Here is a 25,135-nt window from a genome sequence, read left to right on the forward strand (position 1 = left end):
CTTGAAATAAAGAGAACGGCAGCTGAAGATACCATGAAATTATTCAAAAAATTCATCACAGCTGCAAACCCTCTCGTACTGAAAACTACAGTTCATTATTAACCATGCCTTATAGAGGGGATTACTAAATGTGGATGGATTTCAATTGTTTGAGGAATTTGAGGAGGAGTACAAAGCAAAATTCTGGTCATCAGGGATCCAGCAACATTTAAGGATACAACTATTAGGATCTGTGATTTATAATAAACCATGGGGTGGATACAGAAATTTTGTTACATCAAGGAGGTCAAGCCCTGACCACTACTGTGAGGTTGGTGAAGCCTTCAGTGTCTCTTAACTATGGAAAGGATCCAGGCTGTGTGGACAGCCATATCCAATGCTTCAGTTGTGAGAAGCTTAAATAAGAACTGTTGTGTAACAAATGCATTAAATGGGAAAGAAGATGACTTGCTATGGCAAGAAACGCAACCATGACAGTGGCACCAACATGCAGATTTAGTGGGCCATTCCAGCGAGGATAACTACGTGGCATTTGTATCTGACTAAGGGAGGTCTTTATCTATGTCTCCTTCAGGTTCCTGTAATAAGGTAGCCATTTGTAAGATTTCAAAATAAATACTTTTCTGTAATCCCTTATTGAACAATGGGGGGGTCATCTTGGATTCAGAGATATTTGGTAAATCAAGTCAAACATCTGGATGAAAGAACTCATGAATCACATTAATTAAAATACTAATTAGCCAGTTATCAAATACAGCTAAAGGGAAACTTATAGACCGAATTTAGGAGAATGTTCAAGTGTTACTGGAATTTCTAGATCAGCATGTTTACTTAAATTATTCTGAGAAAGAGTACGGCAATAAGAGGAATACAGACAGCATTAATGTGGAGAGATCGACAACAGGTGGTAGTGTGAGTAGTATTCCTGTGGTGGATTACTGAGAGTAATACATTAACCACCTCAAAATTTTAACATACATTTAGTAGTGGTAAACATGAAAGACCAGATGGTCACAATATGAAAAATGAGAGAGAGCAGATGGATATAAGAGCACAGACATCTATATAGGTCTAAAATGCTGATGGAAGTACATACATTTGTTAGCTCATTCCCAGAGGGAGGCAATGTCAGGGGATACTTTTTCCTGACATAACTGGACCCAATGTAACATATTTTTTCTTTCCTCCTGCATTTTTTGCAACATAATGGAAATGAACTATGAGTGAATATTCAAACTTTTATACATAAGATTCTAAAATTATTAATTCTTTTTTCAAATGTAAATGCCTGGGCATAGGTCGCTGAAAGATGCTTTGATTAAACAATGGCAGGGAGCAGCGGCAGATCAGAGACAATTACTATTATAAGCAGAATTTTTGATTTTATGCAAACAGGAGTCATTGAAGAATTTATATAAATGACACGATTATGTTTTGTTCCACAAAGAATTAGACTTTTCGAAATATATGTCTTGTAAAATATAGTAAAAAGACATTGGGGGAACGGAAATCAGAAGGGTAGCACACTGTGAAAATTGTATTCTAGGTTTATTTTTCTTATTACATGTGGAAATCTTAAATGAGGTGCATTCATTCTGGTTTTAATACTGGCCCATCTAGTAATTAATGTATCAAATAAACTGAAATTTTACACTTTTTCCTTATGTCTGGAAATTTTGAAACAAATTTTATACCAAAGCACCCTGGGACTTAATGGTAAGTACGGTATAAGAACAGTCATATAAAATATATCTCCTTGATGTAATACAAATTACCTATTAATACAGTGTAAGCATATTGCACACTGATGATCAAAAATTTGAAACAGATTCAAGTGCTATCATAATTCTGAACACTACAGATGCAAATTGTGCAGTGCTGACTGGGCATTTACGTCTAACAGAGGTCAGAGGAATTTGGTAAGAGTGTCGTCCAGTTATTTTAGCACTGTTTTCTCTAGCTGTGATAGACAGGTGCATTAAATAACAGATAGAACTGTTAAAAATTTGTCATGATTTCAGCAAAGATGTTATACAGGCTGACTAGCTCACAAGTACTGAATCGCCAGAAGTCGGGAGGCTTTAGCCAGTATCAATTGGTATTTGGTCACAGCCAACATTACATAGAAGACAGTACTGTGTGGGGGCAGCCAGTGTTGTCCGCCAATTTGCAAAAGTACTTGCTCTATTTTTATGAAATACGTACTCGGTATAAAAAAAAGCTGGATTTTTCAAGATTAATTAAACCCAGAACTAATGTAATAGTTATGATCTGTGAGGAAGATAAAGGCGGAACTCTTCAAAATAAAAGTTAAGGTTACTCCTAGTTAATGTTGTTTATACATGTAAATGAAGTCCCACGCTTCTTGGCACAGCGTAGGTGAATGATGCGGGAGACACCCACCACCATACTACGCAAGGTCCTAATGGAGGTCGCTTGCCATAATGGGGACGAATGATGATGATGACAACACAACAATACCCAGTCATCTCGGGGCAGGTGAAAATCCCTGACACCACCGGAAATCGAACCTGTGACCCCATGCTCAGGAAGCGAGAATGCTACCGCGAGACCATGAGCGGCAGACTGTTTATACATAAATAGATATATTTTACAAACTACACACGTGTCCGGTGATATGCACTCACGTTTTCTGGAATATATCTCAAAAGCCATGAGATGGGTCTCTATGTGATCAGCAGCAAGTAGTTGCAGTGGCTGCAGGAAACGTATAGCTTGCTGCAGAGGATCTGGGGCACGTGCTAGTTTGTCAGGCACCAATTCGTCTTGTGGTGGCGCATCAGGCTCGCCGCCTGCGCCGCCACCAGCGTCTGCAGCCTGCTGCCTCGACTTGTTGTGCTGCTCACGCTTTTCCTGTGCTTGTGCCGCCTGCTGTCTCTCTCGTTCAGCCTTGCGTAATGCCTTACGTTGTTTGTTGCGCAGCTTCTTTAATTCTGCTGGAGCTAGGTTCTCTGTAAGAAAAAATGCAAGGTCAAAAATACTGCTACACTGATACATCCAGAAAAGGCTTAATGATGTGTTTTTGTTTGAGTATATTACGGGAGAGTAAAGGATGTTTCATAGGCTATTACTTTCAGCAACATTAGGAGAATAATCTTGGAAAAATGCAAATGTGAGTAGCTCACATTCACAATAACCATGACTTTTGACACAGAATTACTGGAACAAAAGGGCAACTTAAATAAAATGTGTGCTTACAGAACTACGTAAGAAATGAAACAACAAATCCTCCATCTAAGCATCCAATTCAAGTAAAACTGTTTCATTTATAATAAATAAATGGCCAAAAAGAAGAATGAATGTAATTAATATGAAATAAAGAATATTCCCAACTGCATATGTAAATGAGTAGATTAATGTGAAATCTGAAGTGTTTATTGCAACATATTCTTGTCTTTTACATGTAACTGTAATTAGCCCTTAGTTTATTCCCATTTTCTGTTATATCCATCCTCTCGGGAGTGTTACCTCTAACTGGACAGCAGAAAAACCTCTATAATCTTTGAAAATGAAAGAAAAATACAGACTCAGGTGCAAGCTCTATGTTGTTGAATGCATATTTTGTTAACCTACTTGAATGTACTGGTATATCTTAAAAAGAAGAAAGGTTAGCATATAATATTCCACCTACACAGATTTCTGACTCGGTGCAGAATCTCAGTTGGACAAAACTGCACTTCTGCAAACTACAGATATCTGTGCGTCATATGGACGTGTGAATCTCACTCTTCCAAAATGACTGTGCAGTGGACCTTAACCACTGTGACACCTCAACAAACGCTTTAAAACAGAACTGTAGCTGCTCACACAAATCATTACTGCAAGCAAGGACATCTCACACACAACTGCCATCTATGACAGGTTGGACCAGAATAGGACAGTGAGGCATGGAGTATTTACTCTGGAAAGTGAGTGAATGAGGGGAAAGTATGAAAAAAAAAAAAAATCTGACCAACGTATTTCCCAGGTAAAATTCAGATTTTCTGTCATATTTCACTCTAGTAAGATTTATAATAAATTCTTTTATTTATTTAACTCTACTTTTCTCAGAACCTTTCCCCCAAAACCATTCCTTCAAATCACATTAGTTGTGAGAACAACTAAAGCTTAATTTAGGGCTATTGGTGGTGGAAGTTTTATGATTCAGGGTGCCTTTTATGCTAAAGATAAATCATGCATTGCTTGGCTGAACACTAGAGTGAACTCTAACATGTGCACCAAGATGCTAGAGACACAACTAATTAGAATGTAAAAGGACCTAGGGGATGAAAGTCTAATGTTTCAACTGTCGCCTGATAAACAAAGTAAGAGCCTACGGAATATCAGACCAGCTGTGTGGCTGGATTGAAGAGTTTTAGCAAACAGAACACAGCATGTTGTTATCAATGGAGAGACGTCTACAGACGTTAAAGTAACCTCTGGCATGTCACAGGGGAGTGTTATGGGACCATTGCTTTTCACAATATATATATATAAATGACCTAGTAGATAGTGTCGGAAGTTCCATGCGGCTTTTCGCGGATGATGCTGTAGTATACAGAAAAGTTGAAGCATTAGAAAATTGTAGCGAAATGCAGGAAAACCTGCAGTGGATAGGCACTTGGTGCAGGGAGTGGCAACTGACCCTTAACATAGACAAATGTAATGTATTGTGAATACATAGAAAGAAGGATCCTTTATTGTATGATTATATGATAGCGGAACAAACACTGGTAGTAGTTACAAAATATCTGGGAGTATGCGTGCGGAACGATTTGAAGTGGAATGATCATATAAAATTAATTGGTTGTAAGGCGGGTACCAGGCTGAGATTCACTGGGAGAGTCGTTAGAAAATGTAGTCCATCAACATAGGAGGTGGCTTACAAAACACTCGTTCGACCTATACTTGAGTATTGCTCATCAGTGTGGGATCCGTACCAGATCGGGTTGACGGAGGAGATAGAGAAGATCCAAAGAAGAGCGGTGCATTTCGTCACAGGGTTATTTGGAAACTGTGATAGCGTTACGGAGATGTTTAACAAACTCAAGTGGCAGACTCTGCAAGAGAGGCGCTCTGCATCGCGGTGTAGCTTGCTCGCCAAGTTTCGAGAGGGTGCGTTTCTGGATGAGGTATCGAATATATTGCTTCCCCCTAATTATACCTCCCGAGGAGATCACGAATGTAAAATTAGAGAGTTCAAGCGCGCACGGAGGCTTTCAGACAGTCGTTCTTCCCGCGAACCATACGCGACTGGAACAGGAAAGGGAGGTAATGACAGTGGCGCGTAAAGTGCCCTCCACCACACACCGTTCGGTGGCTTGCGGAGTATAAATGTAAATGTAGATGTAGATAATGCACCTGTGCATGTTTCTGCTACAACCAAAAACTGATTTAAAGGTAGCAATATCAATGTCCTTCCCTGCCTTACATGTTGCACAAATCTGAACGATCGCTGAAAACCTTTGTGAAATACTTGCAATGTATGTTCATCACAATGGAAGACAATTTGTTGCCCACTCTTCTTGTATCGCTCTTTTCAGTTCACGTATGGGTTCAGTTTCACAGTAAGAACTACAAATCCTAAGAAAACCAATGCCGAAAAGAATTTCTGATGTAATTAGGAAGAACAAAGATTGGACAGAGTACTAACAATACAATCACACAACTGGACAGTGAGTGCCTTTATACCAATCTCCATCCAGCAAATGCAAAAAGTTTATTTTGATACTTATATTATAAAAGATACTATGTATTTATGTAATGAGTGTTTATGTCTTATACGTACCTACTACTTTTGTAGTAAATTTGGTACATGTATGCTTCAGACATTGTACTATTATTTCTATAGGTATCCTGCATTTATACTGATTTCCACTACTGTACAATTTACTATTTTAGAACTCAATCTACAATGGAATGTAATAAATATTCATGGCCTTAATTCAGTTCAACATGGAGGCCAAGAGATGAATACAGCAAGTAGACTCAGAAAGATTTAAGTTAAGTAATTATTCAGAGATGATGAGGCTTGCACAGGACAGAGTAACACGGAGAGCTGTATCAAACCAATAGTCAGACTGAAGATAACAACAACAACAGTTTTGGAAACAAAAAGTTCACACACATGTAAATCTAAAATACAAGCATCAATCACATTGGAGTATTTGGGCTACATAAGAAATTTAATTTTCTTTTACATTCTACAACTTCAAAAACATGTTTCTGCTTACAGTAAAAATTCCTGGACATGCCTCTCACCCAAATGGGCGAAATACTTTGAATACTTAACCACTGTACCATATCAGAAGTTCTTTTGGAGAATATTCACACTCTCTGAATGCAATCTTCCATGGCATCATTGGTAAATACAGCAATTTTATGTACCACATTTCGTCCTGATATCTTTAGTCACAGTTTTTCGACAAAAATCATTAATGTCATATAGATAATTATCACAAGTTGTTATTACCACTTCGAATACTACACATGATACATTCATATCTAGCCGAAAATTAGATTCAATTTAAAAAATATTTGCCTTGAGAATGTAGCTACAATGGTGTCTGCAGTGTTAGTACGTTGTGGTAAGTAGTCAGCAGACATACACCTATGAAAAGATAGCAGCACGAACATGATTGCGCCCCCCCGCCCCCCCCCCCCCCCCCCCTCCCATCCATCCACCAACATGTGAAAAATTTGCGTTTGACATTTTCTAATAGGGCTAACTTTCCCGGAAACACGAATGAAATCAGGCTGGAAAGAACAGTTCGCCAACCGGAAATTGTGTGGAGACAATTTAAGCTCACGATGGAAGTAATGAACTTCCTTATGATGGCGATGAGTTTATCTTAAAGCCTGCAGCAACTTTTTTTTTTCCCCTTCTTCTAGGATCGCCTTCTACGGTTACCGTGAATACACTTCCCTGCCGTCGAGCTCAAGCGGACTGATGCGCGTGCACGAAGTAATAGGGGATTACGCAACACTGGAAGGGAACCAAGCTTGGGGCTCTTCTCAGGCGCAGCCACCTCCCACTGCGAGCTGTACTCACTTCGCAAACCTGTTCGGAGAAGACACTCAGCTGGCGACCCGCTTCAGTTGTTCATCCACCGTCCTTGTATAGCGGCCGTTACTCGCAATGTTCTTCTTTCGTCCTGGTGGTTACTCCACATAAACAAAAATATTATTGGCAGGCGACGAGGTCCACTGCACAACCTATGTACGGCCTGTACCTCAATGAGGCATTATTATTACTGGCTTGTTGAAAAGATAACGGGTATTCTGGAATTTCGCGTGTTGTAGAACTCAGAAACACTCGATTTTTTTCGTTGTATTGGTAAATATGTAATAAAATATCTCAAGTGTTAGCCATATCAATATTTAGTCCGTTGTCATCTGTCAAAAAGGTTATAAGTGTTTTGGTAGTAGAGGCGATTATTTATTTTGAATGAAAACGGATTAGAGAATTGATGTTAAAATTGTATACAAGAACGGAATAAAGTACTGCAATATTTTTAAAATGTTAGATACTGCTTTGGTTGGTCTGTACGAGTAAATCAAGGATTTACGAGCGAGCGACGTAAATTTTTCGAAGATGGCCGTAAAAACGTTGATGAACGCCCTGGATGTCCCAGTGCATCAGCAACCAATGAAATAATGGAAAATGAGATACAAATGATTATGAATGATCGCTGAACCACACTCAGGGAAGTCGCTGATGATGCTGGCGTATGAAATGAAATTTTATGGGTGCGAAACGTGGAACAGGAAAAACTTTCCCTTTTTTTAATTTCGGATAAAACCAATGGTGAATGCTAGTTTTTCAGAAAGAGCTAGATGAAGTCAGCAATGAGGAGGAAGAACAAGTGACATGTCATGAAACTTGTTTTATGGATATTACCTCGAAGCTACGGCCCAATCGTCCCAGCGGAAGTATTCTGGATTGCCAAGACCGAGCGAAGCTCGACAAATGTGAAGATTAGATTACAGTAGATTAATACTAGTTCGATGGATCATGAATACGATATTTCGTAATAATGTGAAACGAGTCAAATTTTCCAATACATTACATAATTAAGTTAATTTAACAACATACTTAAGTTAATATAACAACGTTTTTATTTGTGTGTTTTATTTTTTACTTTTTTATAATTTTTTCCTTAATTTATATCTAAAAATTCCTCTATGGAGACGAAGGAGCTGTCACTCAGAAATTCTTTTAATTTCTTCTTAAATACTTGTTGGTTATCTGTCAGACTTTTGATACGATTTGGTAAGTGACCAAAGACCTTAGTACCAGTATAATTCACCCCTTTCTGCGCCAAAGTTAGATTTAATCTTGAATAGTGAAGATCATACTTTCTCCTAGTATTGTAGTTATGCACACTGCTATTACTTTTGAATTGCGTTTGGTTGTTAATAACAAATTTCATAAGAGAGTATATATACTGAGAAGCTACTGTGAATATCCCTAATTCCTTAAATAAATGCCTGCAGGATGATCTTGGGTGGACTCCAGCTATTATTCTGATTAGACGCTTTTGTGCAATAAATACTTTATTCCTCAGTGACGAATTACCCCAAAATATGATGCCATATGAAAGCAATGAGTGAAAATAGGCGTAGTAAGCTAATTTACTAAGATATTTATCACCAAAATTTGCAATGACCCTTATTGCATAAGTAGCTGAACTCAAACGTTTCAGCACATCATCAATGTGTTTCTTCCAATTTGTCTCATCAATGGACACACCTAAAAATTTGGAATATTCTACCTTAGCTATAAGCTTCTGATTAAGGTCTACATTTATTTATGGCGTCATACCATTCACTGTACGAAACTGTATGTACTGTGTCTTATCAAAATTCAGTGAGGTTCCGTTTACAAGGAACCACTTAGTAATTTTCCGAAAGACAGTATTGACTATTTCATCAGTTAATTCCTGTTTGTCAGGTGTGATTACTATACTTGTATCATCAGCAAAGAGAACTCACTTTGCCTTATCCTCACTGTTCCTGGTGTGGAAGGAGTGTATAGAGGGTCCATGTAGGCGTAATGAACTTTAAGACAGCGTTACTGAAAGGGGAAAGAAAGTTGATAAACATGAGATGGGAGAAGAATTTGATAGATCACTTAAGCGCCTACGGCGAAACAAGACACCTTGAGGAGATGACCTCTTCACAGAACTGCTGATATCTATAGGACAGTCCGTCGTGAGAAAACTATTCCATCTTGTGTGCAAGATATATGAGACGAGGGAAATACACTCCGACTACACGAAGAATATGATCAATCGAATTCCAAAGACATCAGGTGTAGACAAGTGTGAATATTACCGAACTGTCAGTTTAGTAAGTCATGGTTGCAAAATACTGATTCGTGTGATGTACAGAAGAGTGGAAAAAGTTGCTAGAAGCCGATCTCAGAGAACGTCTGTTTGCATTCCGGGAAATACTGGAACACGCGAGGCAATATTGACCTTATGAAGTACCGTAGAATATAGGCCATGGAAAGGCAAACCTATGTTTAACAGCATTTGTAGAAAGCTTGTGACAATCTTGACCAGTATACATTTTGAAATTATGAAGGCAGCAGGGATAAAATACGGGGGGGGGGGGGGGGGGGGGGCGGAACGTTATACAGAAACCATTCGGCATTTACTAAGAGTCAAAGGGTAAGAAAGAGGTTTACAAGGGAGTGGGACAGTCTTCTAGCGTTGTGTAATGGAAACCAAAGAAAAAATTGGAGCAGGAACTAAAATTCAGGGAGAAGAAATAAAAACTTGGAGGTTTGCTGATGACTTCGTAATTATGTCAGAGACAGCAAAGGACTTGGAAGTGCAGTGAACAGAAAGGACAGTGTCTTGAAAGGAGGATATAAAATGAATATTAACAAAAGCAAAACTTAATGGGATGTAGTCGGATTAAATTAGGCGACGCTGGGGGAAACGAGGAAACGAGAAATTACAAGTAGTGGATGAGGTCTGCTATATGCGTAGCAAAATAACTGATTATGGTCGAAGTAGAGAGGGTATAAAATGCGGACTTGCTGTAGCAAGGGAAGTTTTTATGAAAAAGATAAATTTGTTAACATTGAATATACAGGGTAGTTATAATTAAACTTTCGATGCTTAAGAGAGTTCCATTGAATAACGAGTGATCTTAGGATAACGAAACTTTTTGGAAACATTTGCAAGGTCATGCCGAAAAGAAATAACGAAGCACATCTTAATTTCCATATGACAGCGTGACATTTGTTCATTTCGTACCATGTTTACGTTCCAGGTTAAAAATGTTACTCAATGTGACTACCATCTGCACCTACTACAGCGTGGAACCGAACTAGAGATTGCCCTACTGCTAACCCGAAACATCTCAGGTGGGATGTATGCTGTCGTGACACAGCTCAGGCACTGCCTGAAGGTCAGACATTGCGGCCATAATTCGCGTCATGGCAAAATCAACTTCTTCAACAATTTGTATCACAACGGGTCGTCGGCCTTTCTCAGGAGCAATTCCAAAATCGTCAATTAATTCGAACTTCCGAATCGTGTTGTTCAACCCTGGTCCGAGAAGAGGACCTTTCCGTATTCCTTTAACGTGTCGATAGTCCCGAAGAGCAGCAGCACTGTTGCTGTTGTTTTGATAAAACAGCTTTACGAGTAACGTTCTGGTCACTTTGTTCCGACCCATTATGACCGTGTGCAACGGTTAACGCACAATGCTTATTTCACCCTCAAGCCGCCGTATCAGTACCGACGCCTAACGGCAAGTCATGACACGAATCCTGCAGCGCACTCTGGACACCACTCCTATAAAGTTGCGTACCTACATGGTAAACAGTTTTACGCCGACACTGGCTCAAGAAGCGAACAGTGAATCGTACCCATGCTGTAAATTTACATGTTAGGAGGTCTGTTTCCGAAGGTCTCGCCAGGAAGTGAAATGCGAACGACAAGCAGTTCGAACAAGAAGAGAATAGAAGTTTTTGAAATTTGGTGTTACACAAGACTGAAGAAAATTAGATGGTCACAACGCGTAACCGTTAATAAATGGTCAATTTAGTATTAGAGGGAAGTATGAGGGTAATAACTGCAGAGGGAAATCAAGTTACGAGTAAAGTAAGCAGGTTCAAATGGATGTGGTTGTAGCAGTTTAAACGAGCCTTCGGACTGAAGCTGACAACACTGATGTAGACGAATAAATACAATTCTTTAAAAAAAACCATAATGATAACGGTAACGAAATAAATAAAAGAAACAAACCTACCTACCTACCTTGTGCTAAAAAGCCACTCAACGCTCGTTCGCGGCGAAATTACACGCAATATCTTTTGTTTATTAATACAGGGAGGTTTACAGCATGAAACCGATCTCCACACACATTGGTTTCGTCTATTTCTCGTCATCGATCCCGTGACTTCACGAACACGGCAACAAACCGACGAAATAATCAGTTCAATATTTTTTTGAAACTGGACCCATATTACTCTCATCTACTCACACCCTAACACTTCAAGTAAAAAGAGTCGTTCTCTTTTTTTTCCGTTCGGTCATCGGCGTTAGCTATTGCATACATCTTTAATGACAGGTCACCCAGCAGCATAATATGCATTTTTCGACATTTTTCTCTGTGGTTAAGAGTATTGGGAAGTCCATCATATGCATCATGTTCTAGAGACGTCAGCCTTCAAGAATTCAACTGCCCGTTTCGTAAATGTTGAAATTTATGGAGCAAACTGGTTATAAAATTTCTTCAGGTTTGGATAAGTGCCTATTGGTGATAAACAACCCAAATAAAACAATTACTGATGTGATTCTTGAGTTTCTCCCGGCGTATTTGATAATCAAAATATCCACGGGTGTACTGCCGGTCTATAGTGTCCAACGGGCACAATATTTCGGCGATCAAACATGTCGCCATCATCAGGTGAACTGACGGACTGAGCTCCTGTGAACGTGCCGGCACGGAGATCCGTACGCTATGGCTGCACAGGGGGAACTGGGTTCGGTCGCTCGCTCGCTGTAACTATCGAACAGTCCTATGCTCGAGTGTTGGCAGTATAAGCGATCTAGCGCTGTTCCAGCTGATAAAATGGTTTGATGAGATAGGAGAGTCCTGTCTTGGTGAATCGACCTCTCGGATGCATTGCATCCTATGAGATTACGAGTGGTTTACGCTCGTAAAGTCGAAATTGATGGGTGGTTGTTGTCTCAGGAATGCTATCATTTCCGGAGAGAGAATGGATGAGAGTGGTGGGATTGTTTCCTCGGCCTCAGTCGGGTCTTGCGGTGGTGATTCGCGACCCGTCGAAGACTCCGTCTCCGCGCCCCCGCCTGAGACCACAAAAAAGGGTTCCCAGTCAGAGGGCGTGAAGACGGGGTTCTTGTTGATGACATATAGGTCCTTCTTTGATACCAGCCTCCTGAGGACCTGGTTTTGCCTCACTGGTCCGTATGGCTGGTGGGGAAGGGGTGGTTTCGGCCTATCGGGAGGGGTTGTCCATGTGCGGGTAGGACCCGTCGCGAAGGGACGCAGCGATCTTCCGCAGCACCGGTTGCACGCTTTGCTCCATGGGAAGCGGTAAGCATGCTGTCGTTGCCGCGGAAGTTGAAGGCGTCTCGTTGTGCGCCCCTTCGTCCTGCGCCAGCATCTTGTCCTCCCCGTCAGGAGGGAGAGCAGGCGACTCCACGTCCATAGGAGACGCCGCGCAGTCCGGCACGTTGGCAGGCGGCGCGGCGTGCTCCGTTTGGGTGGAGGCGTCCACCCCCGCCGGACGTCTCGCTGTGGAAACGGCGGTGGGTGCAGACATCATCTTCAGGACTCGCAGCTCCTCGCGCAGCTGTTGCAGCTGGCGATGTACTGCCACGAGCTCCTCCTTCATGGCGGCCCTCTCGGCCGCGATGGCAGCATGGAAGGACGCCAGTGCGTCGTCTGTCGCGGCTTCAGTTCGCCGCGGCCCACCGTCCCCGCCGGGGCGGGGGGGGGGGGGGGGGGGGGGGGGGGGCGGGACGGCCGTCCTGTTACCGGGGGCCGCTTCTACGTGTTGAGCAGCCTTCTTGCTTCTGCAGTCCTTTAGGTAGGCGCAGCTGCGCGCGTTTGCGGCGTGCGTACCGCCGCAGTTCGCGCACTTGGCAGCCGCGCCACGTGGCTTGGTGCACGCACGCGTGTCGTGCGCCTCAGCACACTTCAGGCACGGCGGCGGCCGATTTAAATACCCTCCGCCCGCGGCGCGCTCCCTCCGCCGTCCGCGCCACGGTCTCGCGGTGGAACAGATTGCGACGGCGTCTGAGATGACGTCGGTGTGATGGCTCTGTCCGCCGTGGTCGTCACAACTATGCGTTTGCTCGATTTACTCTTGATTAACCCAATCGCTGGTTCCCAAGCCTTGCTAAGATTATAGCCACAGTCACGGTTTATGAGGTCGTCATTGGTGCGAATTTCGATGGCCTCTCTAACAACGCTGTCCCAGTATCTCGACGTCTGTACCAGAATCCTCGTGCGGTCATACTCCATAGCGTGATTTTCCGACAAACAATGTTCAGCGACCGCCGACTTGCTCGGATACATTAGTCGAGTGTGCCTCTGGTGTTCACGGCATCGATCCTCGACAGTAAGCATCGTCTGACCAATATACGACTTGCCGCATTGACACGGAATCTGGTACACGCCAGCCTTCCTCAAACCGAGGTCATCTTTGGCGCTCCCCACTAGTGCACGAGTTTTATTCGGAGGACAAAACTCTAGTACATAGGGCGCGCACTATCTCTGACACAGAGAGTCTACCCCAGGAATTGGAACATCTGAGAACTGTGTTTCGAAAAAATGGGTACTCAGAGTGGCAGATCCAACGTGCTCTCCGCCCAACCACTGCAGCACAACCTGTTGATATGGATAAAGTCACGAGGGAGGAGGTAGGCACTGCATTTATTCCATACACAGGCGCACTCTCGGGGAAAATCGCCCGCATTCTGAAGAAACACCGTGGCAGAACTGTGTTTTGTCCTCCGAATAAAACTCGTGCACTAGTGGGGAGCGCCAAAGATGACCTCGGTTTGAGGAAGGCTGGCGTGTACCAGATTCCGTGTCATTTGGCAAGTCGCATATTGGTCAGACGATGCGTACTGTCGAGGATCGATGCCGTGAACACCAGAGGCACACTCGACTAATGTATCCGAGCAAGTCGGCGGTCGCTGAACATTGTTTGTCGGAAAATCACGCTATGGAGTATGACCGCACGAGGATTCTGGTACAGACGTCGAGATACTGGGACAGCGTTGTTAGAGAGGCCATCGAAATTCGCACCAATGACGACCTCATAAACCGTGACTGTGGCTATAATCTTAGCAAGGCTTGGGAACCAGCGATTGGGTTAATCAAGAGTAAATCAAGCAAACGCATAGTTGTGACGACCACGGTGGACAGAGCCATCACACCGACGTCATCTCAGACGCCATCGCAATCTGTTCCACCGCGAGACCGTGGCGCGGGGCGCGGACGGCGGAGGGAGCGCGCCGCGGGCGGAGGGTATTTAAATCGGCCGCCGCCGCGACCGAACCCAGTTCCCCCTGAGCAGCCATAGCGTACGGATCTCCGTGCCGGCACGTTCACAGGAGCTCAGTCCGTCAGTTCACCTGATGATGGCGACATGTTTGATCGCCGAAATATTGTGCCCGTTGGACACTATAGACCGGCAGTACACCCGTGGATATTTTGAAAACAATTACTAATTTGAATAACATATATGCACGAAAGAAACTCCGCCCGACTAATTTAAAAAGGTTCATCAATAAATTCATTCCACAGATCAAACTGAAAATTTACGCAACTGACGTGTATCAACACGAAAACAAAACAAAATCATTGATGTGTGTAACTACGATCAGAGTTATAAGGGGACGATCAACAGTCTTCAATGGCAAACGCACCAGAAAATGTTATGTCCGAAAAACCTTTCTTTTAGTATTAGGAATGTCTATGATCAAAAGGTACGATACTATATTTCTTCGTTTGAATTAATCACAGTGAGCGGGGCCATTGCTATTCACAAACTTGCTCGGTTTACAGATACAAGAGTTGCGACCACAGAAACGTTACGCTCCACATAGTTCCCTCTTGTAGGAAGTTTGCCATTTGTAGAACGTTTTACCATGGTCTCAAGGTCGTCCAATAATTTCTCCATTCTGCAGCATTCGTCATTTTTTGATGCCAGCTGGATGCAAGGAAGATTAGGGTTTGACGTCCCGTCAACATCGAGGGCATTAAGAGACGGAGCACAATCTTGGATGGCTTCAATGACAGGAATGCAAATCGACCAGGTCTTTTTACAATAAAAATGCCGCCATTTGCATGAGGCGGTTTAGGAAAATCACGGAAAACTTTCAGAACCAATTGGTATGCACTTCTGAGTCTTGTCTCGTACATACTCACGTGACAGGGTTCCTTAACCTCATTTGTGTGATGAACTTTATACAGACTGACAAAAAGTTCCACACGAAAACTGCGTGTGGAAAAATTTCTCTTTAATCCCGTTACACATACGTGAATGAACCGGTTCCCACTTCTTTTTTAGGAGGCCGTCGCCGCGGGTGTGAGCGTGACAAAACTGGGTCAGCCACAGAGTATTACCGCATACTGAACAACGATCGCCTCTACTGAAGGGAGCAGCAGCCCGTAGGCATTTTGTATATTTCGACGCACCAGTTGCTATTGGTAGTTGGTGACACACACACACACACACACACACACACACACACACACACCTCTCTCTCTCTCTCTCTCTCTCTCTCTCTCTCTCTCTCTCTCTCTCTCTCTCCCTCTCTATTGAGAACCAAGGCGTTCAGCATTTGTAACAGTAAATAACATGGACGTACATCTTACCAGCGCACTTCAATCGCTTGACAAGCTGCTAGATCAGCGTTTACGCAACTTCCAGTGCCGCAGTCGCAAAACCAAATACACACATAAATGACAGACATCGACCAAATTGTAATCCCTGACCAAAGCAGCTAATTTCCACACAATTATTATTAGTGTTAGGCTGATGTCAACTGAAACATAGTATCAAACAAGTTTAATTCTAGGATATGTAGGGATATTCACAAAAATGGTACGTGGTGAAAAACAGGCGTGTTATAGATATTACACAGGTAAAAAATGTATCGTTGATGCTCTGAAGTCTGTCAATAATGTGATTACCGATCTTGCGAGGGCACACAGACGATGCCACAAATGACGCATACGAAAATCATGTAGTTTATGTTATGTCCTACGTCACCACCATAATCGCTGTAAGACTGTTCATTGACGATGCTGTTGAATGGAAGAAAGTAACGCCTTTGGAAGATAATACGTTATTCTAAAAGATCTCTGTCAAAATTTCTACTTTGCCTAATGAAAGGCGGCTCCATTTAAATGTGGATATGTTTAGTGGTGAATATCCTTAGCACTTAAAATCGTCCAAGTATGTAGCGATTGAAGCCATAAGAAATGGGACGGAATCGGCTGTGCCCTTTCGAAGGAACCATCCTGGCATTTGGATGGAATGATTTAGGGACATCACGGAAAATGTAAATCAGGATACGATATTGCCGGCGTGTGTTCCTTTGGACAAGCATGCACAGGGTTTACGACTTGCGCAAGTTTGGGGATAGCCATGGGTAGTGCTCGGAACTCCTAATCCTAATGAAAAGGCGGCCGCTCGCGATAAACGGGAAATCCGGGTTCGAGTCCCGGTCCGGCACAATTTTTTATTGTCGTAATGCCACTGTACAGTTGATGGTACTCCGTATTAGCAATTTCCAACACATTTTGTGTAAATCAGGATGGTCGGACCCGAATTTCAAGCGTCGTCCTCCCGAATGGAAGTGGAGTGCATCGGTAAATGAAATAGTGTATAAAATGCTACAGTGACCCATTCTCGAGTGTCGTTCCAGTGTCTGGCGTCCTTGTTAATCTGGCATGGTAAGACATCGAACAATTCAGAGACATTCTGCTGAGGTCGTAACAATCGATAGTCCATACGAAAGTTAACAGGAATGCTCCGGGAACTTAAATGTGAATGCTAGAAAGAAAGACGATGTAGTTCTTGGGAAACCCTTTTGGGGTTAATTTAGAGAACGTGTATTGGAAGGTGGTGCAACAATTAAACTGGCACCGCCATATATCTCTCGTAGCGACCATGAGAACAGGATGGGACACATCAGGACAAGTACAAAGGAATATAGTCTTTTTCTTTCGATCAAAAAGCAAGCGGAAAAAGAAAGAAAATCGATAATATTGGTATGAAGTAACTTCTGTAGTGTATTTTGCTTGCGGAGTACATACGCAGATGTATCCACAGCAAAGCGTCAGAGTCTCTGTTACTGTCCGCCTCACGCATGGCCGGTTTATGGCCCAAGCGGGTACATGGCGTATCACAATTAGTAGCGACCGCTTGGGGATCCAAGCTGAGTCGGGCGCCAAAAGGGCAAGATCTGTATACAATGCGTACCACAATTACCTTCGAAAGCTGACAGGGTTGAAAATGTACGAGGAGGGAAGGGAGGGGCTGGGGTAGGATGGACGGGGAAAATCGCTTGTGCAAAAAAAAAAAAAAAAAAACACCCTTCAACCGGCCCTTTACTCTCACGAAATGATCTTGCAGTACTAACTGTCGATCACGCTGCCACGTTTTCTACCCGTTGCACGTCTTTGTTACTGACTGAGCCATATCTGCATTCTGTTAACCAGAGAGCCAAGGGTGAGTTTTGGAAATTTCGGCTGTGCATTACTGCGGAACGACGTGTTGCCAGGGAAGCCAATTACGAGCCCGTGTCAGTCTCGGGTTCGTGCCCGGCAGAGAAGAAAGCGACTTTCGCGCAGCTGCGCCGGAAGTGACGCGGGCATCCGTCGCCCGGAGCAGCGGCTCTGGACATCCGCAACCGCGGTATACCCATGTTGTCACCGCTGCCGCGATCTCCGTGCCACGGTCGTCTAGCAGCAGCTCGATCGGTTATCGTTAATCTAATGGACCACAATGCGATGTCCAACGTTCACAATTACGAAGTTTCCTTGGGCGCATTATACGTCCCTATTACTTTTTCGCCGTACGGAGATTCAGTTAACCTGAGACGTTAGTCCCACACCAATCACAAGACTAACCAATCCCAACGTGATAACTTCTTAAAACTGCCAAAGACATTGTTTCAAAAAAGCTGTCGATGTGACTTCATACTCTCTCGTGCTAAAAGGGTTTCTTTTGTAGGTATTCTAGACATATGGCGCAAATTTATTCGACCGAGTGCGTTGTTGATTCTATAATTTAAACAAGAGTAATTCTTCATCAAAAAAGCTGTCGATGTGACTTCATACTCTCTCGTGCTAAAAGGGTTTCTTTTGTAGGTATTCTAGACATATGGCGCAAATTTATTCGACCGAGTGCGTTGTTGATTCTATAATTTAAACAAGAGTAATTCTTCATACGAGATGCCTCTGTAATACCACCACATTCCAAACTGGCATCTATGCACCTCTCACATAACCAGCGCCATTACAAACACTACGAATAATACAGAACACCCAAATAAAGGGTTAACAATTCGGTCTGCAACATAGTTCTCCCTGTTTCGTTGTCGTATCTTATGACATTATCTCGAAAAGCCTTTGCACACGACTCGCTTTTTTCTACCCATTTCGAAAAGTAGAAGACCTTTTTTGGAAGTTCCGCAGCGGATTACAGATCGGTAAGCTGAACCGTGCAGTGTACTCGCCTAATAAAAGTCGTTCCGTATGCCTGTATGTAAGCCAAAGCAAAAAGTATACTACTAAGTGGATTTTAACGTGCAAATTATTCAACACAGTTGCCATTTAGAATTATATACTAATACCTTCAGCTGCTGACGGGCGTTGATATGTATCAACGGGGACAGGTGAAAATGTGTGCCTCGCTCGGGGATCGAACCCAGGACCTCCGTGTAAGATGGCAGACGCTCTGTCCATATGAGCCACCGAAGGCACAGAGGATGGTGCGACTGCAGGTACTATGTCGCGCACGCCTCCCGCCAAACCCACATTCTCACCTTACATGCCCACACACTACCACACTACATTCGTTGTGTCCCTACCCTACACACTCATTACTCGTCGAAGACATTCTTACCAAGTCCCGTAAGAGTTCGGGTAATATGTGTGCATCCGCATAGAAGAGGAAGGTAGTGGCCGGTTTTGCCAGCGCTATATACTTATATGAATATGGTGTCTGTTCTTTCGGACAAATGGTTCAAATAGCTCTGAGCAGTATGTGACTTAACTTCTGAGGTCATCAGTCCCCTAGCACTTAGAACTACTTAAACCCAACTAACCTAAGGACATCGCACACATCCATGCCCGACCTCGGATTCGAACCTGCGACCGTAGCGGTCTCGCGGTTCCGGACTGAAGCGCCTAGAAGCGTTCGGCCACCCCAGCCGGCTTCTTTCGGACATGTCCGGAAGAACAGACACCATATCCGTATAAGTATACAGTTGCCATTTGGCTGCAAACACTTATGCTAGTGTAGAAAAAACTATATTTCCAAATTTCTACGGTGGTACTATTCTATCGAAGTTTCCATCGTCTGACTTCTTTCGAAATATCCGAGTGTCCAGGAAATAAAACTGCATATAACCGTCATCAGGAATTACTCCAAGATGACACTGTTTTGAACGAGCATTTCGCCACAGGCTGTCCGCGACTTCAACTTGTGGGTTGGAAATGTTGTCGATGATCCGCCGTTTTGATATAGCTTCATTTGTTTTCATATAGAAAAAATAACAGAACATTGCTGCCAAAGATATTCAGATGTATAAATTATATACTTGTCAACACAAGTACCATTATTGCAAACGAGTAAGATGAGTCTCACAATGCCCTAATAACCATGCCAAATTAAGTACAGCGTATGCAACATTTAAAAAATAATATTGAACTGCAACTACTCCGAATAATTTTATTTCATCTGTTTCATAAAAGATAGTAATTTGACCTTTACTGCTTTAATGCACCATCTAACGCGGAACTAGCGACGACACGTCACGAGAGGTCGACCCGCCAGCATAAAAGGATGCAGGAAATAATGTGTTGTCAGTGGAGAAGCAATAACAGCTCAGGGACCTGGAACGTGGGCGAGTCACTGGATGTCAAAAATGGTTCAAATGGCTCTGAGCACTATGGGACTCAACTGCTGTGGTCATTAGTCCCCTAGAACTTAGAACTACTTAAACCTAACTAACCTAGGGACATCACACACATCCATGCCCAAGGCAGGATTCGAACCTGCGACCGTAGCAGTCGCACGGTTCCGGACTGCGCGCCTAGAACCGCGAGACCACCGCGGCCGGCACTGGATGTCACCTGAGTAACAAATCCACCAGGGACACTTCAACTTCTCTGAAGCTGTCCAAGTCGACCGCTGATGACGTCGACTGTCGAGTGGAAGGACGAAGTAACAACCACAGCTAAACTAAAGTCAGGAAGACCTCACTTACTGACGGACAGACAATCGAGCATTGCTGAGGGTGGCTGCAAAAAACATGAATTCAGAAAAGGGATCCACTTGTGACTTCCAAAGAGCTACCAGCTACCAGCAACCTCGCAGACGCAATGACTGTGATCAGGTAGTTAAAAAAGAATGAGGTACCATGATCGAGCAGCTTCCTGGACACTGGATGCCTGGAAACGAGTCATCTGGAGTGATGAATCATGCTACACCCTGTGGCAATCGACGGAAGAACGTTACCTGCATCATGTGTAGGGCCAACAGTGAAGTACACAGGGGGTGGTATAGGATTTTTTTCGGGGTTAAGGTTGCTTCTTCTCACTGCGTTTAAGGTAAAGCTAAATGCAGAAGGATACGAATACACTTTACAGCATTGTGAACTGCGTACAGTAGAGAAACAGTTCCGAGACGATCACTGTATCAGCATGACAGCGCACCCTGTTATAAATCAGCACCTGTGAGGCAATGGTGTGTGAACAATAATATTCCTCAAATGGACTGGCCTGCCCAGAGTCCCAACCTTAATCCAGTGGAACACTTTCGGAAAGAGTCAGAACGTCGACTTCGCTCCACACCCAAACGTCCGACATACGACTTTCACTGGTTTCGACTCTTCAGGAAGAATGGTCTGCCAATCCTCCACTGATATTCAGACTTCTCATCGACGGCGTACCATCGGAGTACAAGCCGTCATACAGGCGAAGGGTAGGCATACCTCATATTAATCTACACTAATAAGCGTCCGGATGCTTCAGATAAAATAGTGTACGTCACAAAATAAAGTGTGATATATGCCTAATGTGGTAAAGCCATAAGCACGTTATAACATAACATTTAAAATGCTATATAAAATGAGGTTTTTCACCGATGCAGAAGATGAATATTTCTTGAGCCAAATGAAGATAACGACTAATAATAATTTACTTATTTCGTTTATGTTGTCGCGTAAAATTAACAACTTTAATGTTCACTCACTGTTAGGTGATAAACCGAAGGAGATTTAAAGCCAAAAAACGTCGATTAACCCTTGAGAACAGAGTTGTAGCTTCGAAACGCGTTGGTCAAAAGTCGGATAGTAAAATGTTTACTAATGGAAATATTCCAAACATACGCTGTTTTGAGTTCCAAGCAAAGTCGCACTCTTTTCCGTTGCGACTGGCCCATCTGGCTTTTAAGGTTAGCAAGATACAGAAGAGCGTGTGCTCCAGTCATTTCTGGTATATGTTAGTGCCGCATAATTCAGCACCCAACGTTTTCCCAACTTTTTTCTTTATTTTTCTGAGCCCACTCTGAAGACCTCTTCCTTTAAATCTAGTAAAAGACTGCTATTTGTGGCTTTTCTCCCACGTTGAATTCACGCACCAAGTCAGATACAGTAAGAATGTCTAAACATACCGTCCCTCTTGTGTTTACAGATGCAATCATGATCCAATTTTCCGAAGACGAGCTTGTTAATTTCTGTACTACTTAGTAGCAGTTGTAATACTTACACAGACTGAACCAGCCCGAGGAAAATACCGCAGCTGGTTTACTGTAACTTCAAAGCCATGAGGCACGGACGGTTTAATCTGCGTTGTCAGTTGCTCTCGATATTCAACTATCCCTCAGTTTTTCAGTATACCTGATTCATGAAGACCTTTCCGCTGACTTGTAATAAAAGAAAGAATGCACTTAAACAGAAAAAAATAATACCGTCTTCGACAGCAGTGTTACTTATGATTTATCTTACACGCTGACCAATGACATCAAAGGAATCATTGGAAATATAAGAAACTGAACAAGTGTAGACAACACATTGTTGTTATTCAAAGGCACGTTAGACACAAAATCATGTTACCCAGTGTAAATGTTTTGAATAAATAAACTTAAAGCAGTCTTGATTGCTTAACTTTTTAATGGTGACCGGTTTCGATCTTTTTATCAGATCATCTTCGGACCATACGCTACTGTTAGTGTCACCGGCTCACAGGAATCTGTTGCATAACCACCGAATTTACGATTCCAATTTTATAGCGCCATTCGATAAGATTGTTAATACGACAATAGCGTATGGTCCGAAGATGATCTGATAAAAAGATCGAAACCGGTCACCATTAAAAAAGTTAAGCGATCAAGACGTTTCCAGTTTGTTCATAATCATCACAGATCGCTGTTTTCCTATATAAGAACTATGTACATGTTTTGCCTTGCCATTATTTCAAACGCGAAAGTTTGACACAATGTACTGTCGTTCGCAGGACAACAGCACTACATGCCCTTGCTACATGGGACATTGCGAAGAGGAATGAGATTTAACAGAGGGCACAAGGGCGCTGCCTTTTCCATCAGTACCCGTAAGCTAATATAAGGAGCGTTCAAAAAGAAACGACCCGGAGGCATAATTACAGAAAACAGTAACTGTATGTTAGAAGTATTGACCCTGGTTGTTGAGGCACTTGTCCCACTGTGACAGAAGGCGGTGAATGGCTGCCTCAGAATTTCCGGGGCTGCGATGTTAATCAGTTCCGCAAGTACAGCTGGACGCCGCCGTCCGAGATGAATCGTTTGCCCCTAGAGCTTTTTTAACGGGACGAAAAATGGCATAATCACAGGGAGAGAGGTCCGGACTGTATGGAGGGTGGTTGAGAACCTCCCGTTTGAATTTCTGCAAGAGTGTCGCGACTGTGTTGGTCGTATGAGGCTTTGCATTATCTTGCAACAGAATTATCCCACAGGTGAGATTGCCTGGTCGTTTTGATTTGATCGCTTGACGAAGGGTGGTCCAAGTTTGCGAGTAACGCTGGGCATTCACCATTGTCCCGTGCTGCAGGAAGTGAATCAGAAGGGGGGCCCTTAAAACGCTCTGAGGGACAAACGATTCACCTCCGACTATGACGTCCAGCTGTACGTGCGGAACTGGTTAACATCGCAGCCCCGGGAATTGTGTGAAACAGCCGTTCACCGCCTTGTGACAGTGGGACAAGTGTCTCAACAGCCAGGATCAATACTTCTAACATACAAGTACTGGTTTCTGTAATTTTGCCTCCGGCTCGTTTCTTTGAACGCCCGTCATATATCCAGATTAGGACTTCCGTAATTTCCCTAAAAGGCTTAAAGTGAATGCCGGACTGCTTCCTTTTAAATGATAATGGCGATTTTCTTCCCTGTTATTCCTCAATCCCAACTCATCCTCACTCTTTAATAACTTCGTTTTCTATGAAATGTTAAGTCGTTATCTTCCAACTTTCTCCTATTTAAGGTTCGGAGATAGAGATAGGTGTAATACAGTTGCGTAAATTCTACAACAATTTGAAGATAAATGCCAACAGAGAACAACCCATAGTTGTAGCAGCAACATTAACGCAATGTTCTCAATCCAGCCCTACATAACACACTGGACAAAAATGTCTTTACTGCCGTTAGGTCAATGGTTTGACACGCCGTCGAGTTAGGTCGCTATACATATATCAGCTTCACTTGAATGATGGAATTATCGGGCACCATATGCAAGTATCGACCACAAGCTTAAATATATTAACGATTTAATGGGATAAACATGTTCTTAAGACGATGATATTTGTCGTAGTCCACACGTTACCACTGCAGAAATCTCTGACAGAGCAGTATGGATGTTGATTCCATGCAATTGTACTCTTTTCTTTGAAACAGTGAGAGTGAGAGAGAGCAAAAATTCTTCCAGTGATTGGGTGTCTCTCCTTCTGCTGAAACCGGTTATAGGTCTGATCACGCGGCTGTGCAAGCACAAGAACGATCGCTTCCCTCGGCCACCACAGAAACTCGCTGCTCCATTTCGCGCCAGTATCCTGGACCACCAAATCGACAAGTCGGCCAGTTCAAGGCCGGACTAACGTTCAGCCATTGCCTCGACGCAAGGCCGCTTCCCGCAGTCTTTTGATGCAGGAGTGGCCCCGCTCCGCAGCAAAATCGGGAAAATTGCTGCTTTGGCGAAGCCAGCACAAACGGCTCTTGCCTATCCGTCGCTGGTTTGGGAGAGTTACCTTGGCGCGTCCATCAGATGCTGAAGTTATATTGACTAGCTAATACAATCCTAGTATTCAAAAATTTATCAGGGCATTAATTTTTTTGCGTTTACACAACATATTTTACAGAAACTTCATTTATTATCGCACTTCCAACACTAAATCATTAGTAGTTAAAATTTAAAAAGTAACAAAAAAAAATTGCTTGCCAAGCTTTAAGCATTTGCAAAAATCCTTTACTATTTGAATAATGTCATTATTGACATACTGATAACAGATAAATTCTTAGCCTACCTTGCGACAAAGTCAACGTTGAGTGATTTTTCATTATTTTTAATTTAGAATAAGGCTCTAAGCACTATGGGACTTAACATCTGCGGTCATCAGTCCCCTAGACTTAGAACTACTTAAACCAAAGGGCATCACACCATCCATGTCCGAGGCAAGATTCGAACCTGCGACGTAGCAGTCGCGTGGTTCCGGACTGAAACGCCTAGAACCGCTCGGCCACAGCGGCCGGCCTTAGAATAAGGAATTTCACTGTGAACTCTGTGACAGGTAATGATAAGGAAATTCTAAGTTCTGTCGGTAAATTCGGATACACTGGCATTACGCTACTGGTTGTGCTGGTCCCGCAATG

General features: G+C 43.0%; 1 protein-coding gene across 1 annotated transcript in view; it reads right to left on the reverse strand.

Moving 5' to 3' along the window:
- Positions 1 to 25,135, reverse strand: part of LOC126282172 (N-alpha-acetyltransferase 15, NatA auxiliary subunit) — a 282,396-nt gene that overhangs the window by 22,161 nt on the left and 235,100 nt on the right. The window contains exon 12 of the mRNA XM_049981696.1: positions 2,649 to 2,972. Within this exon, the coding sequence (XP_049837653.1) occupies positions 2,649 to 2,972 (324 nt within the window). The remainder of the gene's footprint in view (positions 1 to 2,648; positions 2,973 to 25,135) is intronic.

Source organism: Schistocerca gregaria, chromosome 7 (assembly GCF_023897955.1).
Source record: "Schistocerca gregaria isolate iqSchGreg1 chromosome 7, iqSchGreg1.2, whole genome shotgun sequence".
Taxonomy (NCBI): Eukaryota; Metazoa; Arthropoda; class Insecta; order Orthoptera; family Acrididae; genus Schistocerca; species Schistocerca gregaria.